This window comes from Salvia splendens, chromosome 9, assembly GCF_004379255.2.
Source record: "Salvia splendens isolate huo1 chromosome 9, SspV2, whole genome shotgun sequence".
NCBI lineage: Eukaryota > Viridiplantae > Streptophyta > Magnoliopsida > Lamiales > Lamiaceae > Salvia > Salvia splendens.
In genome coordinates, this window is record NC_056040.1 from 7,951,899 (window position 1) to 7,972,398 (window position 20,500).

Below are 20,500 nucleotides of genomic sequence, written 5' to 3' on the forward strand. Positions count from 1 at the left end.
AACTACCATTTTTGGTTGAAGATATCTTTTGAGATTTATCAACTTCGACTTTTTGAGCTACTTTTTCATTTTTTGGACGAGATACCCTTATGAACATGAAGAGCAATTTTATCTATTTACTCTTTCTTCTTCATTAAAATATTTAATTTAGTCTAATGATCCGTGAAGGCAGCGTTTGCCTCAACGGTGTTCATCATCGTTGAGCTGCAGAGTTGTGCCTTGCACATCAGGGATGCTATATGCGATGAGGATTTGGATGTGATCACAGCTAGGAGATGCATCTCTCATTCGTGTGGTTGTTTCAGCAGGAAAGAAGATAGAAAAAAAAGAGAAATCAATTTTTTTAATAAAGAAGATAGAGTAAAAATGCCCTTTATAGCCATCAGGGTATTCGTGTCCAAAAAATAAAAATAGTTTAAATGATATTAAGTCGAAGTTAACGGATAAAAAGATATTTTCAAGTGTTACGAACAAAAAATAATAGTTTTGCAATGCTCACGGACTAGATAAAATGTTCCCTCTATTAAAAAAACATCTTGATATCCGTATGATGTTTCATGGATTTTAAAGTAACTAATAGGACTACCGCCTTCAAGGTATGTCGTACCAAAATTCAGTATACTGAAATTTTACGGCATGCCATATTCTGGTACGGTATACCGCAATACCCTTATGCCATTATATCTTCTCAACATTATTATCTCTCTTACGTTACTCTCTCTTCACTCTAACTATTTATTACTCCCTCCGTCCCGCACTACTCGCACGTATTTCCTTTTTGGGCGTCCCAAGTTACTTGCACTCTTTCCATTTTTAGTAAAAATTTTCACCTATAGCCGTCATTTTTGACTTTCCTATACACTCATTCCTTAATCTCCGTGCCGAAAAGGAAATGAGCGAGTAGCTCGGGACGGAGGGAGTATTATATTATAAATATATGTAATATGAGTCATCTTCTAATGCTTATAATACCATAATCCAAAACCAAGACTAAATCTACACCCTTAGATTTTGAAATGAGTGGATGAGATTAAAGCTCACAAATTTCAATAAATAGTAGACAAAATATCAACAAAAGGGTAATATCGTCATTATGTTATCATATGATAATTTTTGTGGGTGTTTTATTACATCAACATAGTGGATTACAAATATCAACACAAGTACAAGAAAATATCAACACATTTTTATTGATATTTTACCTACACTATATTGAGATATTGCATACACTATATTGAGTTTTTTTTGCATTTGTTGATAAAATCTGCTTATCAACATGTACGAAAATTGAAATATAATTTATCAAATTTCATCACGCGAACATCGTCGGAACATATGCAATTGAGATCTCATTGGAATCCTTATAAAATTATCTTTAATTTGATATATTTTTTGCGAAAAAATAATTTAAATCGATAGAGTTACGTAAATTTAAAGTTTTGAGATGATTTTGATGAGAGAATTGACATTAATACCCTTTAAGTTTATTTAATAATTTTTTAATTTAAAATATAATTCATGTGACATTATTTCAATCATTACATCTACTAATCTAATGACTAAGATTTGGTCTGAATTTGTGATTACTAATTAGTTAGCAATTGATCACTCTGTAATATATATTTGTCATCCGACGGTTAGATTGGTGCCACGTGTCATTTAATAATGCAGATTTTCAGTTGAATAATGCACACCGACTAATAATGCATCATTATAGTGTAATAATGCAGATTTTCAGTTGAATAATGCACACAGACTAATAATGCACCATTATAGTGTAATAATGCAGATCATCTGGACCATTGATGAATGAGATCAAACGGCTCATATTAAGAAGAATAAATGATCTAAGGGATGAATAGGAGAATAACGCTCCCCTATATAGGGATGTATATATATATATATATATATATATATATATATATATATATATATATATAAAGGGGTGCATTATATTGCTAACTTTTTAAGTTGCTAACTCTTTAACGCAGTCCATTAAAAATGTCAACAAGATGACATTAAAATATAAACAAATACTGTCAACAAAGTATATTGAAATGTCAACAAAATTATGTGTTGACATTTTTAATACACTACGTTGATCAGAGTTAACAATTTAATAAAATTAGCAATTGTTCACACTCTTATACATAAATATATCAGTATTTGTGATATTACCATTTTTACAGTATATATTGATCTCGGTATGCACACAACATACCGTAAATAACTAAATTTCAATATATACCGTAATTTACTGTAGATACTAAAACTTCGGTCTTTATATCTATACCAAAAAACATAGTATATCGAAAGTTCGATATTTGTTTGATACGACAAATCCGGTATTTTAGTGTTTCTCCCCACTCATAATAATTACCAGTGTAGTTATATACAAGGATTCCATCAGTCCTTAAATTTACAGGAAAATATTCTCTTTGTTTGATGTCATTTAATTTTCTAGATATATGATTCACATATTGGGAAACATAAATATTTAATGAGAGATGGGTCAGGCAATAAATTTGATGGGATTTTATGTTGAAATGCCGGCAAGATAAATAGTGGAGTAGTAATCATAGTATATGTCATTTTTTATAACTGAAACGATATTGTAATTAATAAATAGTAGTAGTAACTATTTATGTGATAAATTTTAGTGAACTAATACAATTATATTATTTATGTCTTAATTCATGCATTGAAATATTTACCCAGTAACATAATCATTAATTAAGATCACAATTATTTTTCATAATTTATTAGCAACCCCAAGGACAAAAGACATAAAAAAAAATCAAATCTTGAAATTTATCAATTCAAAGCCAAGCTCATTGATAATTAAATGTCATATATTTTAAAAATATAAATCATGAAATGGTGAACCATATTATCGGAACTTAAAAAAAGATAGTAGTAGTACAATAATTTAAAAAAAGAAAGAGATACTAGTAATTACAAAAAAAATTCAAGAAGCAAATTCCACAACATAAAATAAAACGCCATTTATAATAATTAATATTCGATTCGAATTGTCTGCTGCAAATTGTTCAATGTAAGTTAATGTTTTTTAAGCAATTCCAATTTTATCATATTCATCAATTAAGCTTCATAAGATAAAAAATTGCTCCTGCTTAAAAAAAACATAGTAAAATATATTAAGAAATCCTGTAATTGAGATCAAGATTTCACCTGAATCAGAAGCCCTCATATCATAGTGTGAAACAATTCACAAAAAATAGTAGTAGTATAACAATTCACAAACAAAACTCGTGTAAAAAATTTAAAATTATATTTCAGAGAAAACAATTCCGCTTGGTGGAGCCAACGCCATTGCAGCTGTTTACCTGCACACCTCTGAAAAACGAGTCGACCTCTTCTCTCGCAACCACCTCGAAGAAATCCAACTCGAAGAGCCTCCTCTTGCATGCGGCGGCGCGGCGCTTCTTCTTCGGCGCCGGAGGGCAGCGGAGGACGGCGGGGATCATGTGCCGCGGAGATCTCGGCGTCTGGCAACCTTCTTCTTCTTCTTCGCTCCTGCAAATTTCTTCGTGATTGAGATCATCTCTGCCGATTTCGGAGGTGGAATTGCGTAATTTGATAATTGGCAGCGTCAATTCGAGATCCGCAGACATGATTGATTCGTGTGTGTGTGTCTGTGAATCGGAGCAGAGGAGTTCAGTGGAAGGTGATTTGGAGACGAAATATTTATATGGCCATTTTTTTAATCAGTGTTTATTTTATTTTTATAAATGCTTTTCAATAAAAGAATTAAAAGAAAATTTCCTTCAAATTAGTATGGTAATTTTTCAGGTAGGTAGAGGGGGACCTTACCTTGTCCTATTTATTTATCTCTTGCTTGAGTTATAAATGAATATTTATCACTATTTCATATTTGTTTGATGTACATATTTTTTCATAACAATATAATTAAATAAACTTGGTTGAAATAAAAAATTTAAATAAAGTGCCAACTTGTTTTATTATAAGAAAAGGGAAATTGTGACAATGACAATTGAAGGACACGTGAAGTTTGCCGCTAGCTAGTATTTTTTAATTAAATTTTTATCGTGTGATTTTAGCATTTAATTAAGAAGATTCAGAATTAAGTTATTGGCTAAGATGGAATGCAAAATAATTTGTTTCTTTTTTAGGAGTTGAGGGTTTGAGGCTTTAACTTTGTAACTTAATATGAGTTCATGTATTTGGTTTTACAATTATTACAATTGTATAGCAAAATCAACTGCTTATTCAAGACATCATTTTGGTAAGACATGTTAAATAAATATGGTTACATTATAATTTCACAATGTACGTTTAAAATCTCAAAACAACATTGTTGTCGTCTTCTTTATATTCTTTTTAAAAAATATGCAAATCGAAAGACGGCATGTTTTTGGCTGATTTTATAACAAAATCAATGTCGGATTTGGTAGATGATCAACATTTGTCAATGCAAAATCAAAACAAAATGCCTCGAGCACTAACCACGTGATAATAAAATTTTGGTAACAGAAGATATGATTAATTTACCTTTATTTCCTCTAAATGCAAAAAGTTGCCCTTTTTTCTAGTTGGTGAAGTGAAACTGATGGTGATTAACTTATTGGGAATTGTAATCAATGTAAACTTGAAGAATTATAATAATAAGTTAATCAGCATAAATAAATTACTCAACAAAGTAAATCATGGATGGAAAATAGGTGGCCAAAATGGAGCCCACACGCATAAGGATCATAATTTTTCAATATCTAAATATTTATGGAAAAAGGTAAATTAGTATGGACTATTTTTTAGCCATACATAATAAATAAGTGATACTAGTACTAATTAGCCGGTCCCATATTCACATTATTGAGAATTTCCATTTTTTTAGCCAATAGTCAATGTTCATAGACTAAAGTAAGCAAGACTTGTATGGAAAAGAAGGCCAAAAATTAATCAGCCTAAATGATGATAATTTGACTAAGAACTACAACTAATATGATTGTGCATCCTAACAATAGTTATCACTATTGGCAATATAAAACTACTAACAGTTAAAAATTTAATACCTATAAGAATATTGTTTCATCCATTCATTCAAAGATCATAATTCAAACTATATTTCATTTGATAGAATCATAATCCTTGTTCAATCTCAAAACTAGTTAAACAATTACTATGAGAAGCTATTCAAATTCCATGCTGCCAACTCATTTTATTCAGTTTGATAAATGTGTATGAGGTTATAACTGCATGAGCTGGGGACATGCATACTTCCATTAAAATAAATTTTCATTCTCATAATAATAATTACTAAATAATTTATTTTAAATCTTTCTAATGTACTACTCCATATTGTGTCTTCGCTTCCCGCCACAAAACTTCAAAAAGTGGGTTTCCATCTTTGTTTCTTTTGCCTATTATTTTTAAATGCTCTGAATTTTATAATGAATTTAGTGGCTATGATATGTTAACAAAATAGTAGTAGTAGTAGTAGTAGTAGTAGTATTATTTTCTGAGGAAAGAATGTGGGGCTTATATTTATCACAATAAATAGCTATGAGAAGATGAAATTTATGGTGCATGGAATCATGTGCAATCATTGTGTATGCAACGACATGTCCCTTCAAGTTCTTGTTAATTGAATTAATTCTCCCACTAATTACCCGATAAAATTAATTACTTTTCAATTTAACAATTTGATAAAAATACTACTAGTATCATTCACATATATACACCTCCAATATTATACCAAGATCATATCATATGACTAGTAATTTTACAAAAAGCATTACTGGTCAAACATCTTCTATTCGAACACGGCAGAAAATAATCCCAGTGAAAAAACAGACCCATATTCTTGAATTCAAACAGATCACTAGCAACAAACAACAACTCTGTGGAGAGCATCACGCCACCGCAAACATCTAAAAGGCTGACCAATATCAAGAATTGCTCAAAGGAGAGCACGGAGAAAATGAGAATTACTCGGTCCAAAACTTCACAAACGAAGAGATTATCGACTTCACAAATGCCAGGAGCGGATTACTTTCAGGTTGAGGAGATTTCCTTGCTGCTCTATCCCAAGTTTCTCTGCCAACAAGAATAAAACAGGGAGATGATGGGAAGGGGCGAAGGCATTTAGAGACTTGAATAGTTTGGGAAAATAGAAAAGACTTACAGATTGATTCTGTCCAGTGTGGGATTGTTTCCCTTTGCCACGCTGTTATCATTTCGATCTCTGGATTTTCCTACAACTGCAGTGGAGTCCTCAGATATCAACGTTTTGCTAGAACTGCTGGCCTGCAGGAAACCACGTAGTTTAAGTGACGATGCATCAGAGGCATAGTTTCAAGCTTGAGCTAACTTGCGGATTATGTTATTCATGGCAAGAATAGAGAACCAAGAACACATCCTTAGAAAATTCATCATGTGGTTATGTATATGTACATGAACTTTTTGAAAAATATAAACATACCTGAGCACCATCAGGCAACAAAACCTTGGACACAAGCTCTCCAATGCTACCTGTATCAAGCTCATTGGGTTTGGCATTTTCCATTGATGGGCCTTGAAGATTTAGCACCACTTTTGCATCCCTGTTTTCACCATTCACTTCCACTGCTGAATCTGGATGCCTATTTTCGTCAGTTTTCTTACTGACAAAACTAGAAGAGCTCTGGGTAAATGTCTTCTTTTCTTGCCACATTCCCTTATCTTCAAGCGTTTCAGCTGCCTCTTGTTGTTTACCAGATTCTCCAGCCATTTTGTCAATTGTTGTAGGTACAGGCCTCAACGGAAATGTTTCCACCACTATATCAGAGTTAGTATGAGAGTTAAAAGAAGGAGACGATTCTACAGTTTGAGCTTCGAGTTTCTCTTGATTCAGAGTGTTGATTGCCGTGGGCTCATTATAAATTCTTTCCCCAAATTCTTTATCCTTGAAAACTGTGTGCTCGTTCTTAACGTGATACTGCTCATTACTAAGCATTTGACTCCCTTGACCCTCATCAGTATTTTTGTTATGATCAGCCACCACAAAACCCTTCACAATATTTTCCTCAAGGTTGTTGTGACTTTTCGTTTGAGGTGAGTTTGACACCTCTTCCATGCTTTTTTCTCGATAATGACTAGGTACATGATAGCTTTCACTTGTTCGATCAGAACCTCCATTTTGCTCAGCCAACTTGTAAGATTCACTGAAAGCTGTATCATTTTCTGCACTCGAAAACTGAATCTCGTTGGGTGCAATGTGCGTTATCACATCACCTCTATCTGATACTGACAAGTCGACAGTTGGTTCCATTGAGATAGATCCTAATGGATGCTGTTCCAATAATCCAGAAAGGCCATGTTCTTCTTGAGACACTTTAGGAGGGGCTAAGACTCGATTTTCTTGAATAATCTCTCGAACAATCTCCCTGACTGTATAAAAAGAACCACCAACTTCTTTGTGTGTCAGGTTGAGGGATGGGAAATTCCCATCATTCAAATTCTGATATCTGAAAAAAAATCCAAGTTTAATATACTTGAGTATGATGAGGAAAAATGAGAGAAATGGGAATCAATCCACCATCTTTGAAAATTTTAACTTTAAAAATATGTTATGTGGTCGACTCTCAAGTCTACCCAGACAAAACCAGAGTTAAACATTTTGATTTATCGAGCACTATCAGTTGTCAAACACTGCTTCTGTGGTGCTAAAATCATTTCTAATAATTTTTCCTACACATTTCTGCAAGTAATAGTTTTAGACCCCATCAATAAGTTGAGATAAAGGAAAAATAACATCGAGAGAGAGAGAGACCTAGTAATTACAGATTGATTTCCACAAAGAAAAAATATCAACTCATACTAGAAATAATAGAACGAAAGAGGCAGTAAGATGGGTAAACTGTTTATTAAACTTACAGAGATGACACTATTGAACATATATGTGACCCAGAAACTACAAAATATATTAACATTCAACATGAGATATTAAACAAGTAGCACATATTCTCTCTTCGAGTTTGAATCTTGTTGCCAAATGTGGGCTGTGTTAGCCTGTGCTCCTAAATTATGCTTGCTTTTCTCTCATCATTTAATTCACAGCTTAAATTGTCCACATCAAATATTAAGGGCCTGATAAGTCATTTTGAAGAGTTTCTAATTACCCTAAAAATGTCTAAAACAACACATAAAAAAGACAGAAGGGGCATAAGGGAGGAAGAAAGTATGCTGATACTTACTTCTTTATAAAAGACTCAGCTATCAGCTTCCTCTCCTCTTTTGACCGTCTAACCCGTGTCTTCTTCCCACCAGAGTCATTGCTGGAGGCAAGAGCAAATACTTGCCCAGCCCAGCCAACCTTGACGGCTTGCATGGCTTAGACACACACAGCAAAGCCAGAGAGTAAAATCTGAAGAACGTGGCGCGAGGGTCTGATTAATAATAATCTTTACAATAGAGACACGATGAATACGAAGCGCATATACCCTCAACAATTACAGAAACTTCATTTCTCCACAATGCAATCAGTCTAAAGAGGAAGTCTACATCCTACAACTACTCGTGCTTCAATTATAAGGCAAAAAAGGGAAACAATCAGTCACTAAGTTTTCGAGGACTGCAACTGCAATCAAGTACATTTACTAAAGCTCAAACCACGCCCAATGAGTCATATGCACAATGTCAAGAATCTAAACAACCAGCGCAAAATAGCAAAAAAAATGAAAAAAGAAAAAAGAAGTGAATAAGATAGCACAAAATAAACAAGAACAGATATACCGGAAAAAAGCATCTAAAGCGAGATATGCAAAAATGAAGCTCAATTAAATCCTGAAAAATAACAAAATCAACATAACTAGAATCTCAGTGTTAGCATCTGTTCTTCTCCTCCCCACATTTCGACTAATTTCAGCATATTCGCAGAGAAATTCCACCAAAAAAATGGGAAAGCTATAAAACATTAATCACCAAAGAGAGAAAAAAAAAGCATAAAAGAAATCACTCGAACACACAGTACAAGAAGATGAAGAACGAAGAGGTGAGCTAAGCAGGTGTCCAGATTTGAACAGGAGATGGAGAAAATGCGAGCCAAGATTGAAGAAAACGATCGAAATTAGCAAGTTTACCGGGAAAGAGTAGATTTGTGGGTTTTGGAAAATCGGGGGGAGGGACTGTGTGTGAAATAATAAACCCTACCAACAGCTTCTCATTTTCATAATAGTAACATAATGTTCTTCAATAACATAGGGTATAGTGTTCTTGAATAATTCGTAATATACATATGGTTTTCTTCTTCTGTGGATCAATAGAGTCCATTTTTCTTTTCTTAATTCGCAAACTTAAAGGTAGGGGAAAATAATATGACTTGAATAATTGTTTTTTTAACCATATACTATTAGTTCTTATTTATTACGACAAGTCTTGTAAAAATAGATTATACCATAAACATTTGCATTACGTGACAAAATTCGAGATGGGGTTAGTATTTGAATAAAAATTCGAGATGGGGTTTATCTGAATCTCTTTGAATCTACCGTTATTTGGATCTCCTACTATATGGAATATACCAGTAGGCTATATAAAAAATTAATCTTATTGAAAAAATCATGTAATATTAGTAAGATTTTGTAAATTTTAATTTGTCATGTGTAGTGTTAAATTTCTCTTTTGGGTGTAACCAACAAAAAATTGTCTTTTGGGATAAGGATTAGTGTTGCAATATTTAACGTAGTTTAATTAAATAGGCTTGCTATAGTAATGCAATTAAAAATAAATCTCATGAACAGAGCATTTCAAAAATTCCTTATACCAAATTAAGATTCCAAATGTCTATCTTTCAGAAAATCATCTCAAATTTCATAGCTGGATGTATCAGATGTGGAACAAAGAATAGCAAAGAAAACAGTAGAGTCTTTACTTAAATCTAAATAAAGTAACTGAACACTCCAGAAGTGACAAATTATGTAGCTAGAATTCAAAATAATCACGGTCCAAATTTTCCGCATATTGCTTGAAGAATCAAATACAGAATCGACGCGAGATTCACGAACAAATGTGGGACGATATTATTACGAATACAAAACAAACGAAGGCGATTACAACACACTATCACTTAGCTCGCTACTCAATCGGAGAAAACAACTCGATTGTGGATCACTCACCTAGCTAGCTCAAGAATCACAAAGTGTATTCACTTCTCTATCTAGTTTCTTGAATCACACGAATATATGGAGAAAAACAAGATGGGAAACTGAAAACTGAAAAACTAGTCGTTGTAATTGAACGAGCTGTTCAAATACAACGGTTGGTAGCCGAGCTTAATCGAGCTCGGTGTTGGAGAAGGTTAATCGAGTTCGGTGTTAGCCGAGCTTAATCGAGTTCGGTGTTAGCCGAGCTTAATCGAGTTCGGTGTTATCCGAGCTTAATCGAGTTCGGTCCTCAATAATGACTTGGGCCGATGGTTGGTCCAGCCACACCAAAACCCAACAAATCTCCACCTTGGCTGCATCCACCATCCGGCCAGCCAAAACTCCACCTTCACCAAAATTCCCTCATCTTCTTGCAGTCACAGTAGCCTATGAGCTCATCCTCACCGTCTGCTGTGCAGAACAACAATCCCAAATCTTGTGTGCCCACCAAATACTTCATTATCCACTTCAAAGCTTGCCAATGTGTGCTACCCGGGTCTGCCATGTATCTGCTGGTCAGGCTTATGGCATGTGACAGATCAGGCCGAGTACACAACATCATGTACATAATACTCCCAACAATACTTGCATAAGGCACCTTAGACATCAACTTCCTTTCCTGATCATTAGCTGGTTTCTGACTGACAGAGAGTTTGAAGTGTGGACTTGTTGGAGTTGATACCTTTCTAGAGTCAATCATCTGAAATTTGATTAACATCTTCTTGATGTAGCTATGCTGCATCAACCATAACTTCCTAGCAGCTCTCTCTCTTATGATATCCATGCCAAGAATTCTCTTTGCATTTCCCAAGTCCTTCATTTCAAAAGCTTCTTCCAAATCCTCCTTCACTTGCTGCACATCTGCCTTACTAGGGCCTGCCACAAGCATATCATCCACATAAAGTAACAAGTAAGCAACAGCTTTACCTCCCTTGTACCTTATGTAAACACAGCTATCAAAGGCAGATTTCTTGAAGCCAAGTCTCTCCATCTGTCTGTCAAAAGTCAGGTACCACTGCCGGCTGCTTTGTTTCAGTCCATAGAGGCTTTTCTTCAAATAACAGACCTTATCCTCATCTCCCGGCCTTATGAATCCTTGTGGCTGCTCCATATAGATTGTCTCCTCCAACTCACCATGCAAAAAAGCTGTTTTTACATCAAGTTGTTGCAATTCCCAATCTCTCCGAGCCACAATTGCCAAGAGTATCCTTATTGAGCTGTGTTTCACCACAGGAGAGAAGACCTCGGTGTAATCTATCCCCTCCTCCTGTGTGAAACCCCTTGCAACCAAGCGAGCCTTGTATCTGATACTATCATTCTCAGAGGCCTCCACCTTTTTCTTGTAAATCCATTTGCAAGAGATAGGTCTTTGTTGAATCTGTGATCTGAGAACTAGGATCCAAGTTTTGTTTTTGATGAGAGAGTCTATCTCATCCTTCATAGCCATTTTCCATTTCTCTTTGTCTTTGCTGCCAATAGCTTCCTTATAGGTGCTTGGTTCTGAGATCTCCAACTCATCTGCAACACACAAGGCATAGTATACAAAATCTGCATCTCTGAACCTTGCTGGTGGTCTGATTTCCCTTCTGGTTCTGTCTCTGGCCAGAGCATATTGCTGAACTTGTGGCTCTGGATCAGAGACATCTGGAGTATTATCAGTAGGCTGCTCATTCTCCTCATCTGAGGACATCATTGGCTCTTGGAAATCAGCAGCATCTGAGGCTCTATGTTCTGGTTCAAGTTGATCAAAACTGACCCCAGCAGGTTCTGGAGTTGTCACTGTCTGCAGAGTAGGCTTGAATGGCATAATTGACTCATCAAAAATGACATCTCGACTGATGATGACTTTTTGATTCCCTTCTTCTGTGCACCAAAGTCTATATGCCTTAGCACCATCTTGGTAGCCAAGGAAAATGCATTTTAGTGCTCTAGGTTCTAGCTTTCCTTGCCTTGTGTGAGCAAAGGCTCTACAACCAAAAATCCTAAGCTTCTCATAACCTCCTAGGCTTCCATACCATCTGCCATCTGGAGTATCAAAACCAATGGCTGAGCATGGACATTTATTGATCAATTTGGCTGCTGTGGAGACAGCTTCTGCCCAGAATTTCTTAGGCACTCCAGATTCAAAAATCATGCATCTTACTCTCTCAAGGAGAGTCCTATTCATTCTCTCCGCGGTTCCATTTTGTTGTGGATTCCCCGGAGCTGTCCTATGCCTCTTCACTCCCCTTTGCACACAGAAGTTATCAAATTCCCTTGATAGGAACTCAAGCCCGTTGTCTGTCCTCAGACACTTCAAGCCATGCCCTTTCTCAACTTCAACTGCCTTGTACCATGCACTGAACTTGCTGAATGTGTCTGATTTCTCCTTGAGGATCCATACCCAAACCTTCCTGCTATAGTCATCTACTACACTCAAGAAGTACCTTCCACCACCTATGGAATTAACCGGGCTAGGACCCCATAGATCACTGTGACAATAATCCAGAGGTCTTGTGGAGTTGTGCTTTCCTGAGCCAAAAGGCAATTTCTTTCCCTTTCCCAGTAAGCAAGACTCACACATTTTTACACTCTCCCTATCATCACATGCAAAAACGCCCTTCTTGATCAATTCTTTGAGCCCTTTATCACCCACATGGCCTAATCTCTTGTGCCACAACACCAGATTCTGTTCCTCAGCAACATAGGAATCTCCCACAATGACCTCAGCCTCCAGATAATATAATCTATTTATCCTAGAGGCTGACATAACAATAGCACCACCATTCATAATCCTCATACTCCCACCAGAAAATACACAAGAAAATCCTTTCATTTCAAGCACACCAACAGATACAAGGTTCCTCTTAATAGTAGGTATATACCTTACTTCAGTCAGCAATTTAATAGAACCATCATGCACCTTAAAACGAATATTACCAATGCCTTTAACAACACACACCTGGTTGTTGCCGAGCAAGACTGATCCCTGTGCTTCAGTCAGGTTCTCAAACCAATTCTTGTGGCTGCATATGTGGAAAGAGCACCCGGAGTCCACGATCCAAGAGTCTGCAATGGGCCTCTCAGTCACATTCATGACCTGAGCCGGCTCCAAATCTGCTGCACAGTCAGCAGTGTTTTGATCAGAATTGCCATCAGCCTGCTTCTTCTTTAAGGCCCAGCAATTTTTCTTGATGTGCCCAGGTTTCTTGCAATAGTTGCAAGACCTGGACTCCTTCTGATCCCACTCCCTTTGGCCTTTTCCTTTCCATTTTTCAGAACCCTGCCTCTTCCATTTTTCAGGTTTCTTGATATTGGCTTTCACGTTCAAGCTTTCCCCAGCCTGATCACGCAGTCTTGTTGAAGAACTCTGAAAATCCTTCAATTTCAGGGCCGAATACACCTCTTCATAGGTGATCTTGGAGTCTCTTCCAAGGAGTATAGCGTCCTTGAATTGTTCGAAGCTCTTTGGTAATGAATTGAGAAGCATAAGTGCTTTATCTTCATCCTTGATCTGCTCATCGATGTTCTCCAGATCATCCATGCATTTACCAAAATCTTCGAGCTGCTCCAAGATGCTCTTCGCCTCTGATATCTGGAAGGTGAAAAGCTTCTGTTTCAGATGAAGGCGATTTGCAAGAGACTTCGTCATATAGATGGACTCAAGCTTCCTCCATACTGCCGCAGCGGTCTCCTCCTTCGAAACCTCCCTCAGGACTCGATCGCTGAGACTCATGATCAGAGTGCTATACGCCTTTTGTTGAAGTTCTTGAGCCTTTGGATCGACCTTTTCATCCGCACCCTTGGCGGTGTCGGCCTCCCCATTTTTGACGATTTCCCAAAGCCCTTGTTGCATCATCACGGCCTTCATCTTCAATCTCCATAGACCGAAGTCATTCTTGCCCGTAAACTTCTCCAATTCGAATTTCGCCGTAGACATCGCGCCGATTTCTTTTTCCCACAGACGGCGCCAATTTGAAGAATCAAATACAGAATCGACGCGAGATTCACGAACAAATGTGGGACGATATTATTACGAATACAAAACAAACGAAGGCGATTACAACACACTATCACTTAGCTCGCTACTCAATCGGAGAAAACAACTCGATTGTGGATCACTCACCTAGCTAGCTCAAGAATCACAAAGTGTATTCACTTCTCTATCTAGTTTCTTGAATCACACGAATATATGGAGAAAAACAAGATGGGAAACTGAAAACTGAAAAACTAGTCGTTGTAACTGAACGAGCTGTTCAAATACAACGGTTGGTAGCCGAGCTTAATCGAGCTCGGTGTTGGAGAAGGTTAATCGAGTTCGGTGTTAGCCGAGCTTAATCGAGTTCGGTGTTAGCCGAGCTTAATCGAGTTCGGTGTTAGCCGAGCTTAATCGAGTTCGGTGTTATCCGAGCTTAATCGAGTTCGGTCCTCAATAATGACTTGGGCCGATGGTTGGTCCAGCCACACCAAAACCCAACATTGCTGATCCACAACAGTTTCAATGACTGGTCGAGCAGCTTGATCCTGTGCAATTGGAAAGTTCCAGAAGGAATCTGAATTCTCAAAGATTATGTAAAATGCAACAAGTGATGCCAGAAACAGCCCCAACAGTAGCATGTAGATTTGCCAATCTGCAGGAACAGTGAGCTTCGTCTCCATCACTCCCCACTCGTTAGAAGTGGTAAGCACTACCCTGCAACGATAAAGCAGTTGAGTTACTAAGTGGAACGAGTGAGCCTCCGGTAAATAAACTATGTTTGGCAGGTTTGGAGAAGATATTGGCCATCATGATTTATGTCTTATTGCAAAAGCCACAGGTATAAACAATGCATATTACATTCTCTTTTTCTAAAGCTTACCTTTCACTAGGACAAAACTCCAATGATGTAGGATCCCCATATTTTTCACTTCGACAACACATATATCTCCATCCTTGCTCCCACTAAGTTAAAAAGAGTGACAGAATTTTCTTAAAGGTAGAATAATTCATCCCAATTTTAAAATGAATGAGAAAAAAGGTCTCCAGTCATTACACATGCAACCGTGAAAAACTCAAAACAGTGCAGTTCAAGTCTCACTAAACCGATATGAACCATGAGTGTTCCAGTAAAGTTAAAGAAATCTCAAAAGGCACATTATGGCTTTGACATTTGTGCACTAAGCTGCCCCTAGAACTAATGAAGTATATTTGTGTCTAACATAAACAGCTTTCGAATTTGGAATACTTCTGTGCATCCTTCCAGAGAGCACATTAATACGGTAGTTGCGTTCAATGTACATAACCAAATAGCACCAAGAAAGAATAGAAAAGGAAATTTAGAAATAGGCTAAACACTTACAGAGCAACATATTTTCCATCCAAACTAATAGACATGATCGCAGCAGGTTTTCTAAGTAACCTCTTGTGCCCGATTTTTTTCCACGTGCTTATATCATAAACAGCAGTAAGTGGTTTATTTCCTGCACAAGGGACGTCGCACATCAAGAAAAACATCAGCTTAATAAAATCATACTAATTGACTGCTTTCTCTATGGATGGAAGATACTACCATACCTCGTTGAACAGAGCAAAATAAAAATGGTTTTGTCCCATCTTTAGAAAACCGGCAGAGTTCAATCTTCTCGTCCTGCAACACGAGCCAAATTAGAACCTCAATTGCATAGTATTTGATGCATAGAACTTATGGATAAACAAACCATAGAGAGTTCCAGGTCAAAGTTGTAATTGGAGTGCCATCACTTGTGTTCCGTATTATCGCTGAACCATCAGCTGAGGTTGTAGCTAAAAACTCTGAGTCTGAACTGCAAAAGAGTGATACCAAGATTCAGTATTAATTTATCCATCAAACACTTTAAATAGCTTGAAAATAATCCATATAACCATAGAAGAATAAGAAGAGAACCAAATGAAAGATTAAAATTGGATAGTTAAAATGCAAAAATGCAGAATAATTAGTAACAAAAATGTAATGTCAAGAGCTCATTCCAATTTCCTAGTAAGAGAATTTTTGTAGTACTCCACTTTTTATGAGCCTCAGTTATTGTCATAAAAAGCCTATGCATTTCGAGATAATTGTCTGCTAACAAAGTAACCTAAAATACACAACCTGCCCATCGCAAAGATGGACCTGATAACCAAAATTGCAGAGTCAAAACAGGCAAAGCGCCATGTATACATGAGAGTCTGATACGAGTATTAGGATTAGTATTAATTAGTTTAGATATATTAGGATTTGCATATCTTTTCTTATATTTGTTTCTTGTTCCCTAAGCTAGTATTCTAGTATTATAAATAGGGCTAGGGTGTTATCACTTTATTCAGTCAATCAATATATGAAATTATCATTCTTTTGGCTCAATTGAATAGCAAACAAGAAACATCTCCTAAGGTTGCCGACGAGGCTGATCTCGCGCTCAACCGCCCCTTTTTGCCGTCCAAGTCACGACCCAACGTTGGGCGCTCGACAACGACGACATCTCGTTTCTTGATTTTGTGTGGAAATCGACGTTAAGGAGGACGGTCCTTAACAACTGGTGCTTTCATTGAGAGCTCAGCATCCTCCGTCTGCGTTCATCCATATCCCCAAATAAATCACCACCATTTCTACCGCAACCACGATTCAGTCCGTCAACATGTCATATGACTACGTCGGCTATCGCCGTCGTCAATACGACTTCCCTCAGGCCACACAACCATTCCGTCCCTACCAGCCGGCCCAACCTCGCCGTGTAACCAGTTGGGACCCTCCGAGCAGCCGGGTGGAAGTACTCTGTCCGCCGTCGTGGCCTGATCTAGAATCACCCTACGTCTCACACCACTTGGATCCACCTGATCGTCGCCCACGGCCGAGATACCAGCCCATCGGGTACCGCGATCGCGCGCAAGACGCTTGGCCCCGACACCGCGGTGGCTACGTCGAGAGGGGTGGCCACCTATCTGATCGCGGAGATCATCAGACCCAATTAGGGTTTGATCGCTACCTGCCAACCCCAACACAGCGGCACCGCCCAACGTGCTGGGACCCACCGGCTCAACAGGAGGACCGCGGCTACCCGACCGTTGACCGGCCTCGACGCTCGGAGACGTGCTGGGACCGACCTCGCCCTCGGGAGGAGGTGAGAGCGCGAGTCCAGCCCGCCTCCCACCAGCCACGCTACTCCACCGAAAAGCCAACGCGGGACCTGTACAGTCAGCCCGCTCGTGTGACCAGTCAAACTCCAGAGCAGCCACGCCTGCCGCTAATACGGGTCTCCCAAGCGGAGAAGTCAGAACGGTCTAGGTTGGGTCTCTGCTGGCACTGTCTCGAGAAATGGGTGATGGGACATGTGTGTAAACAACGCATTCTCTGTTATGCGGATGATGGGGAGGAGTTTGAGGAGAACATTCAAGATGAGAATTTAGCCAAAGAGAAAACTAATAGTACTCCCACGATAGGATTCGGTGATGATGTTCCCAATGACATTACCGATGTTCACAATGATGACGCTCCTCTTGATGTTCCAAACAACGAGTCCCCTGGAGAGTTCGTCACGAACAAAGGGATTGTCATGAACGACAACAAGTCACTGCAAGTGCTCGTTGGGGTATATGATGAGAAGATTGGTGAAAAGGAGGAGACATTGCTAGAAGATAAAGAGGAGGATGGTTCTATTGGTGATTACACTGTTTTCCACGAAAGTGCTTGTGTCTATAAGGATTTGAATGTTGGTGATGTTACAAGTCTGAATCAACGATCAACATCGCTCGACGCCGATCCAAGGTTGATTCCTTTGCGAAATAACACGCCGTGTTTGAGCATTCATGACTGTGTGGCAGAACTTTCCATTTTAGCGTTGAATTTGGACGACCACATTAGTCTACCTTTGTTGATTTTTTATGGAGGTGAAGAAGGGAGACGTTCAGCTGTTCGATGTGTGTTTGATCCAGGAGGAGTTGCCACGCCGAAGATTCTGATTTCAACTCTCCTTTTTGCTTCGTGGTTCCCACCTTGAGGACAAGGTGAATTTTAACCGTGGGGGAGTTGATACGAGTATTAGGATTAGTATTAATTAGTTTAGATATATTAGGATTTGCATATCTTTTCTTATATTTGTTTCTTGTTCCCTAAGCTAGTATTCTAGTATTATAAATAGGGCTAGGGTGTTATCACTTTATTCAGTCAATCAATATATGAAATTATCATTCTTTTGGCTCAATTGAATAGCAAACAAGAAACATCTCCTAAGGTTGCCGACGAGGCTGATCTCGCGCTCAACCGCCCCTTTTTGCCGTCCAAGTCACGACCCAACGTTGGGCGCTCGACAACGACGACATCTCGTTTCTTGATTTTGTGTGGAAATCGACGTTAAGGAGGACGGTCCTTAACAGAGTCCGAATACGTTCGGTATAAGAACGGAAAGAAAACAAAAGGCAACTTCGGCCATAGTATACATGGATAAATAACGAGACCTCACTGGCATATGTTCTGATGTCAAAATTTAAATTTTTTTTTTGAAAATTTGCATAAATTTCGTTAACAGCTTTATATCAGTACACAACACATAATATGATAATACAATGCTTGTACAATGTTAATGTGAAATTGTATTGACATTGTCATGTCTTTGTGTTGATGTATTTCATACACTGTATTGACATTGTGTTTCTAAACACTAAATTTGATAGTTGCTATTATCTTTTTAATATTAAAAAATGAAAAATAAAATTACACATGACAAATTGTAGACCACAAGATTTCTAAAATCCTATGGTCTTAAATTAGACGTAGTTAGCAATTAAATAATAAGTTAGTAACTAATCAGTCCCAGTAAGAGCCTATATTAGAAAAAACATGGAAACTCGCTATTTAGTTGTGAGATAAGAAATTAGTTGGATAACTAACAACAAAAAAAATATATATAAAAACATCTATCCTATTTCTCATAACTCACTATATCTGGGACTAGACTTGGTGGAATATTAATTAAAAAACTTGGACTTTTGAAGAGAAAATTCTCAAGGCTTAGATTCTCATAAACCTCATTGCACGGTGCATAAAGTTTCATGTATTAGCATCCCATGTGGTCGGAATAGTTATTGAGATAAGAATTTTTGGGATCAAGGGATGATGGCTTATAGAACCCAAGGGACAAGTCATGAGAAGATATCGGCCACAAAAATTGTTTATGTGCGAAGTGCGTAGAGTTTTATGCCATTATCATCCTTTGATGGGTGGAGGAAGTATTTGGATAAATGCCGGACGCGCACGAATATGTTTTTTTTAGCGAGGGACGATAGTATCCAATGATGGCCGAGGGACTATCACAAATAAGGTCGTGGGAGGTCGACCACTATGGCCAAGCACAGTCGAATACGACTTACAATGGGCGGGGTCGGATGAGGGAAAATGGCCAATAGCACTGTGGCCAATATTCTTGGGACTGGGGGACGAAGGTCGACATAATCGATGATGGCCGATGGACTAGCATGAAACAAACCAAAAGAAGTCAACCAATATAGCCTAGCACAACGAGTACGATCTACAATGGCCGAGTGTTGAACGTTGATGGCCATTAGTTGTTGGATGACGCTAGACACATGGTACATTGGATCTATTGCATATCATTCTTCTATCTTATATACTACCTATATTTCTAACTCTAGGCATGCACGAGGGTCGAAAACCGCCGGTTCAGGGTCATGAACCGGCGGTTCAAGGGTCGGCGAATGTATGAACCTGAACCGGCCCGCCTAGCTCCCGGCGGTTCCGGTTCAAAAAACCGGCGGGTTACGGGACGGTTCAAAACCGCCGGTTTTCGGCTTGAACCGCCGGTTCCGGGCCGGTTCGACGGTTCGATGATTTTTTTTTTTTTTTTTTGCATTTTTCAACTTTTCAATTTTAATCAACTTACATTACACTTTTCAAGTTTGTTTTTTATGAAATGTGAGTAAATAAAATTGAAAAAAATACGGATAAAGTTGCAATTTTATTGAAATTGCATGTTTACAAATTACACGTTACAAGTTACAACAATTACAAATTGAAAACATATGGCGGTCTTGAAGTCTTAAATAAAATTTAAATACAAATGAGACTACTAGTGAAGAACTAATTACAAATGACAATAAACGATGTTGAAGTTCTTAAACGTATAAGTGTATTATATATATACTCTTAACCGGCGAAGAAGATCTTTCTACATAACTAAATTAAGGACACCTTTAGCAATTCAACTTTAAATGTTGAGTTTCGTCTAACAATCAACAAATATAGTAGAATTGTCAAAAGTTTCCCTCATTTAGCCGTATAGAGAAATATACTTCATCGACTAGAGTATATACAAATACAATTATGTAATTGTTTTTGCATATACAAAAA

General features: G+C 37.7%; 1 protein-coding gene and 1 pseudogene across 5 annotated transcripts; both read right to left on the reverse strand.

The window, feature by feature from the left end:
* Positions 1 to 5,683: 5,683 nt before the first annotated feature.
* LOC121746945 lies at positions 5,684 to 9,259 on the reverse strand. Of its 5 annotated transcripts, none has more exons than XM_042140909.1 (5): positions 9,102 to 9,259; positions 8,217 to 8,386; positions 6,464 to 7,487; positions 6,167 to 6,288; positions 5,684 to 6,078 (listed from the first exon to the last, which is right to left on the reverse strand). In XM_042140909.1, the coding sequence occupies exons 2-5, from the start codon at positions 8,348 to 8,350 to the stop codon at positions 5,970 to 5,972; spliced, it is 1,389 nt and encodes a 462-aa protein (XP_041996843.1). In that variant the 5' UTR covers positions 8,351 to 8,386; positions 9,102 to 9,259; the 3' UTR covers positions 5,684 to 5,969. The 5 variants fall into 5 exon arrangements, with proteins under 5 accessions (XP_041996843.1, XP_041996845.1, XP_041996844.1 ...); XM_042140911.1 differs by having other exon boundaries at positions 8,993 to 9,256; XM_042140910.1 differs by having other exon boundaries at positions 8,832 to 9,256.
* A 5,001-nt stretch (positions 9,260 to 14,260) lies between these two features.
* Positions 14,261 to 16,257, reverse strand: LOC121749088 (annotated as a pseudogene).
* Between the last annotated feature and the right edge of the window lie 4,243 nt (positions 16,258 to 20,500).

Coding starts and splice junctions, on each gene's coding strand:
- LOC121746945 (XM_042140909.1), bottom strand. CDS start 8,350: ATGCAAGCCGTCAAGGTTGGCTGGGCTGGGCAAGTATTTGCTCTTGCC. Junction 7,488..8,216: donor GCTGAGTCTTTTATAAAGAA/GTAAGTATCAGC, acceptor ATTTTTTTTCAG/ATATCAGAATTTGAATGATG. Junction 6,289..6,463: donor TGTTGCCTGATGGTGCTCAG/GTATGTTTATAT, acceptor GGTTTCCTGCAG/GCCAGCAGTTCTAGCAAAAC.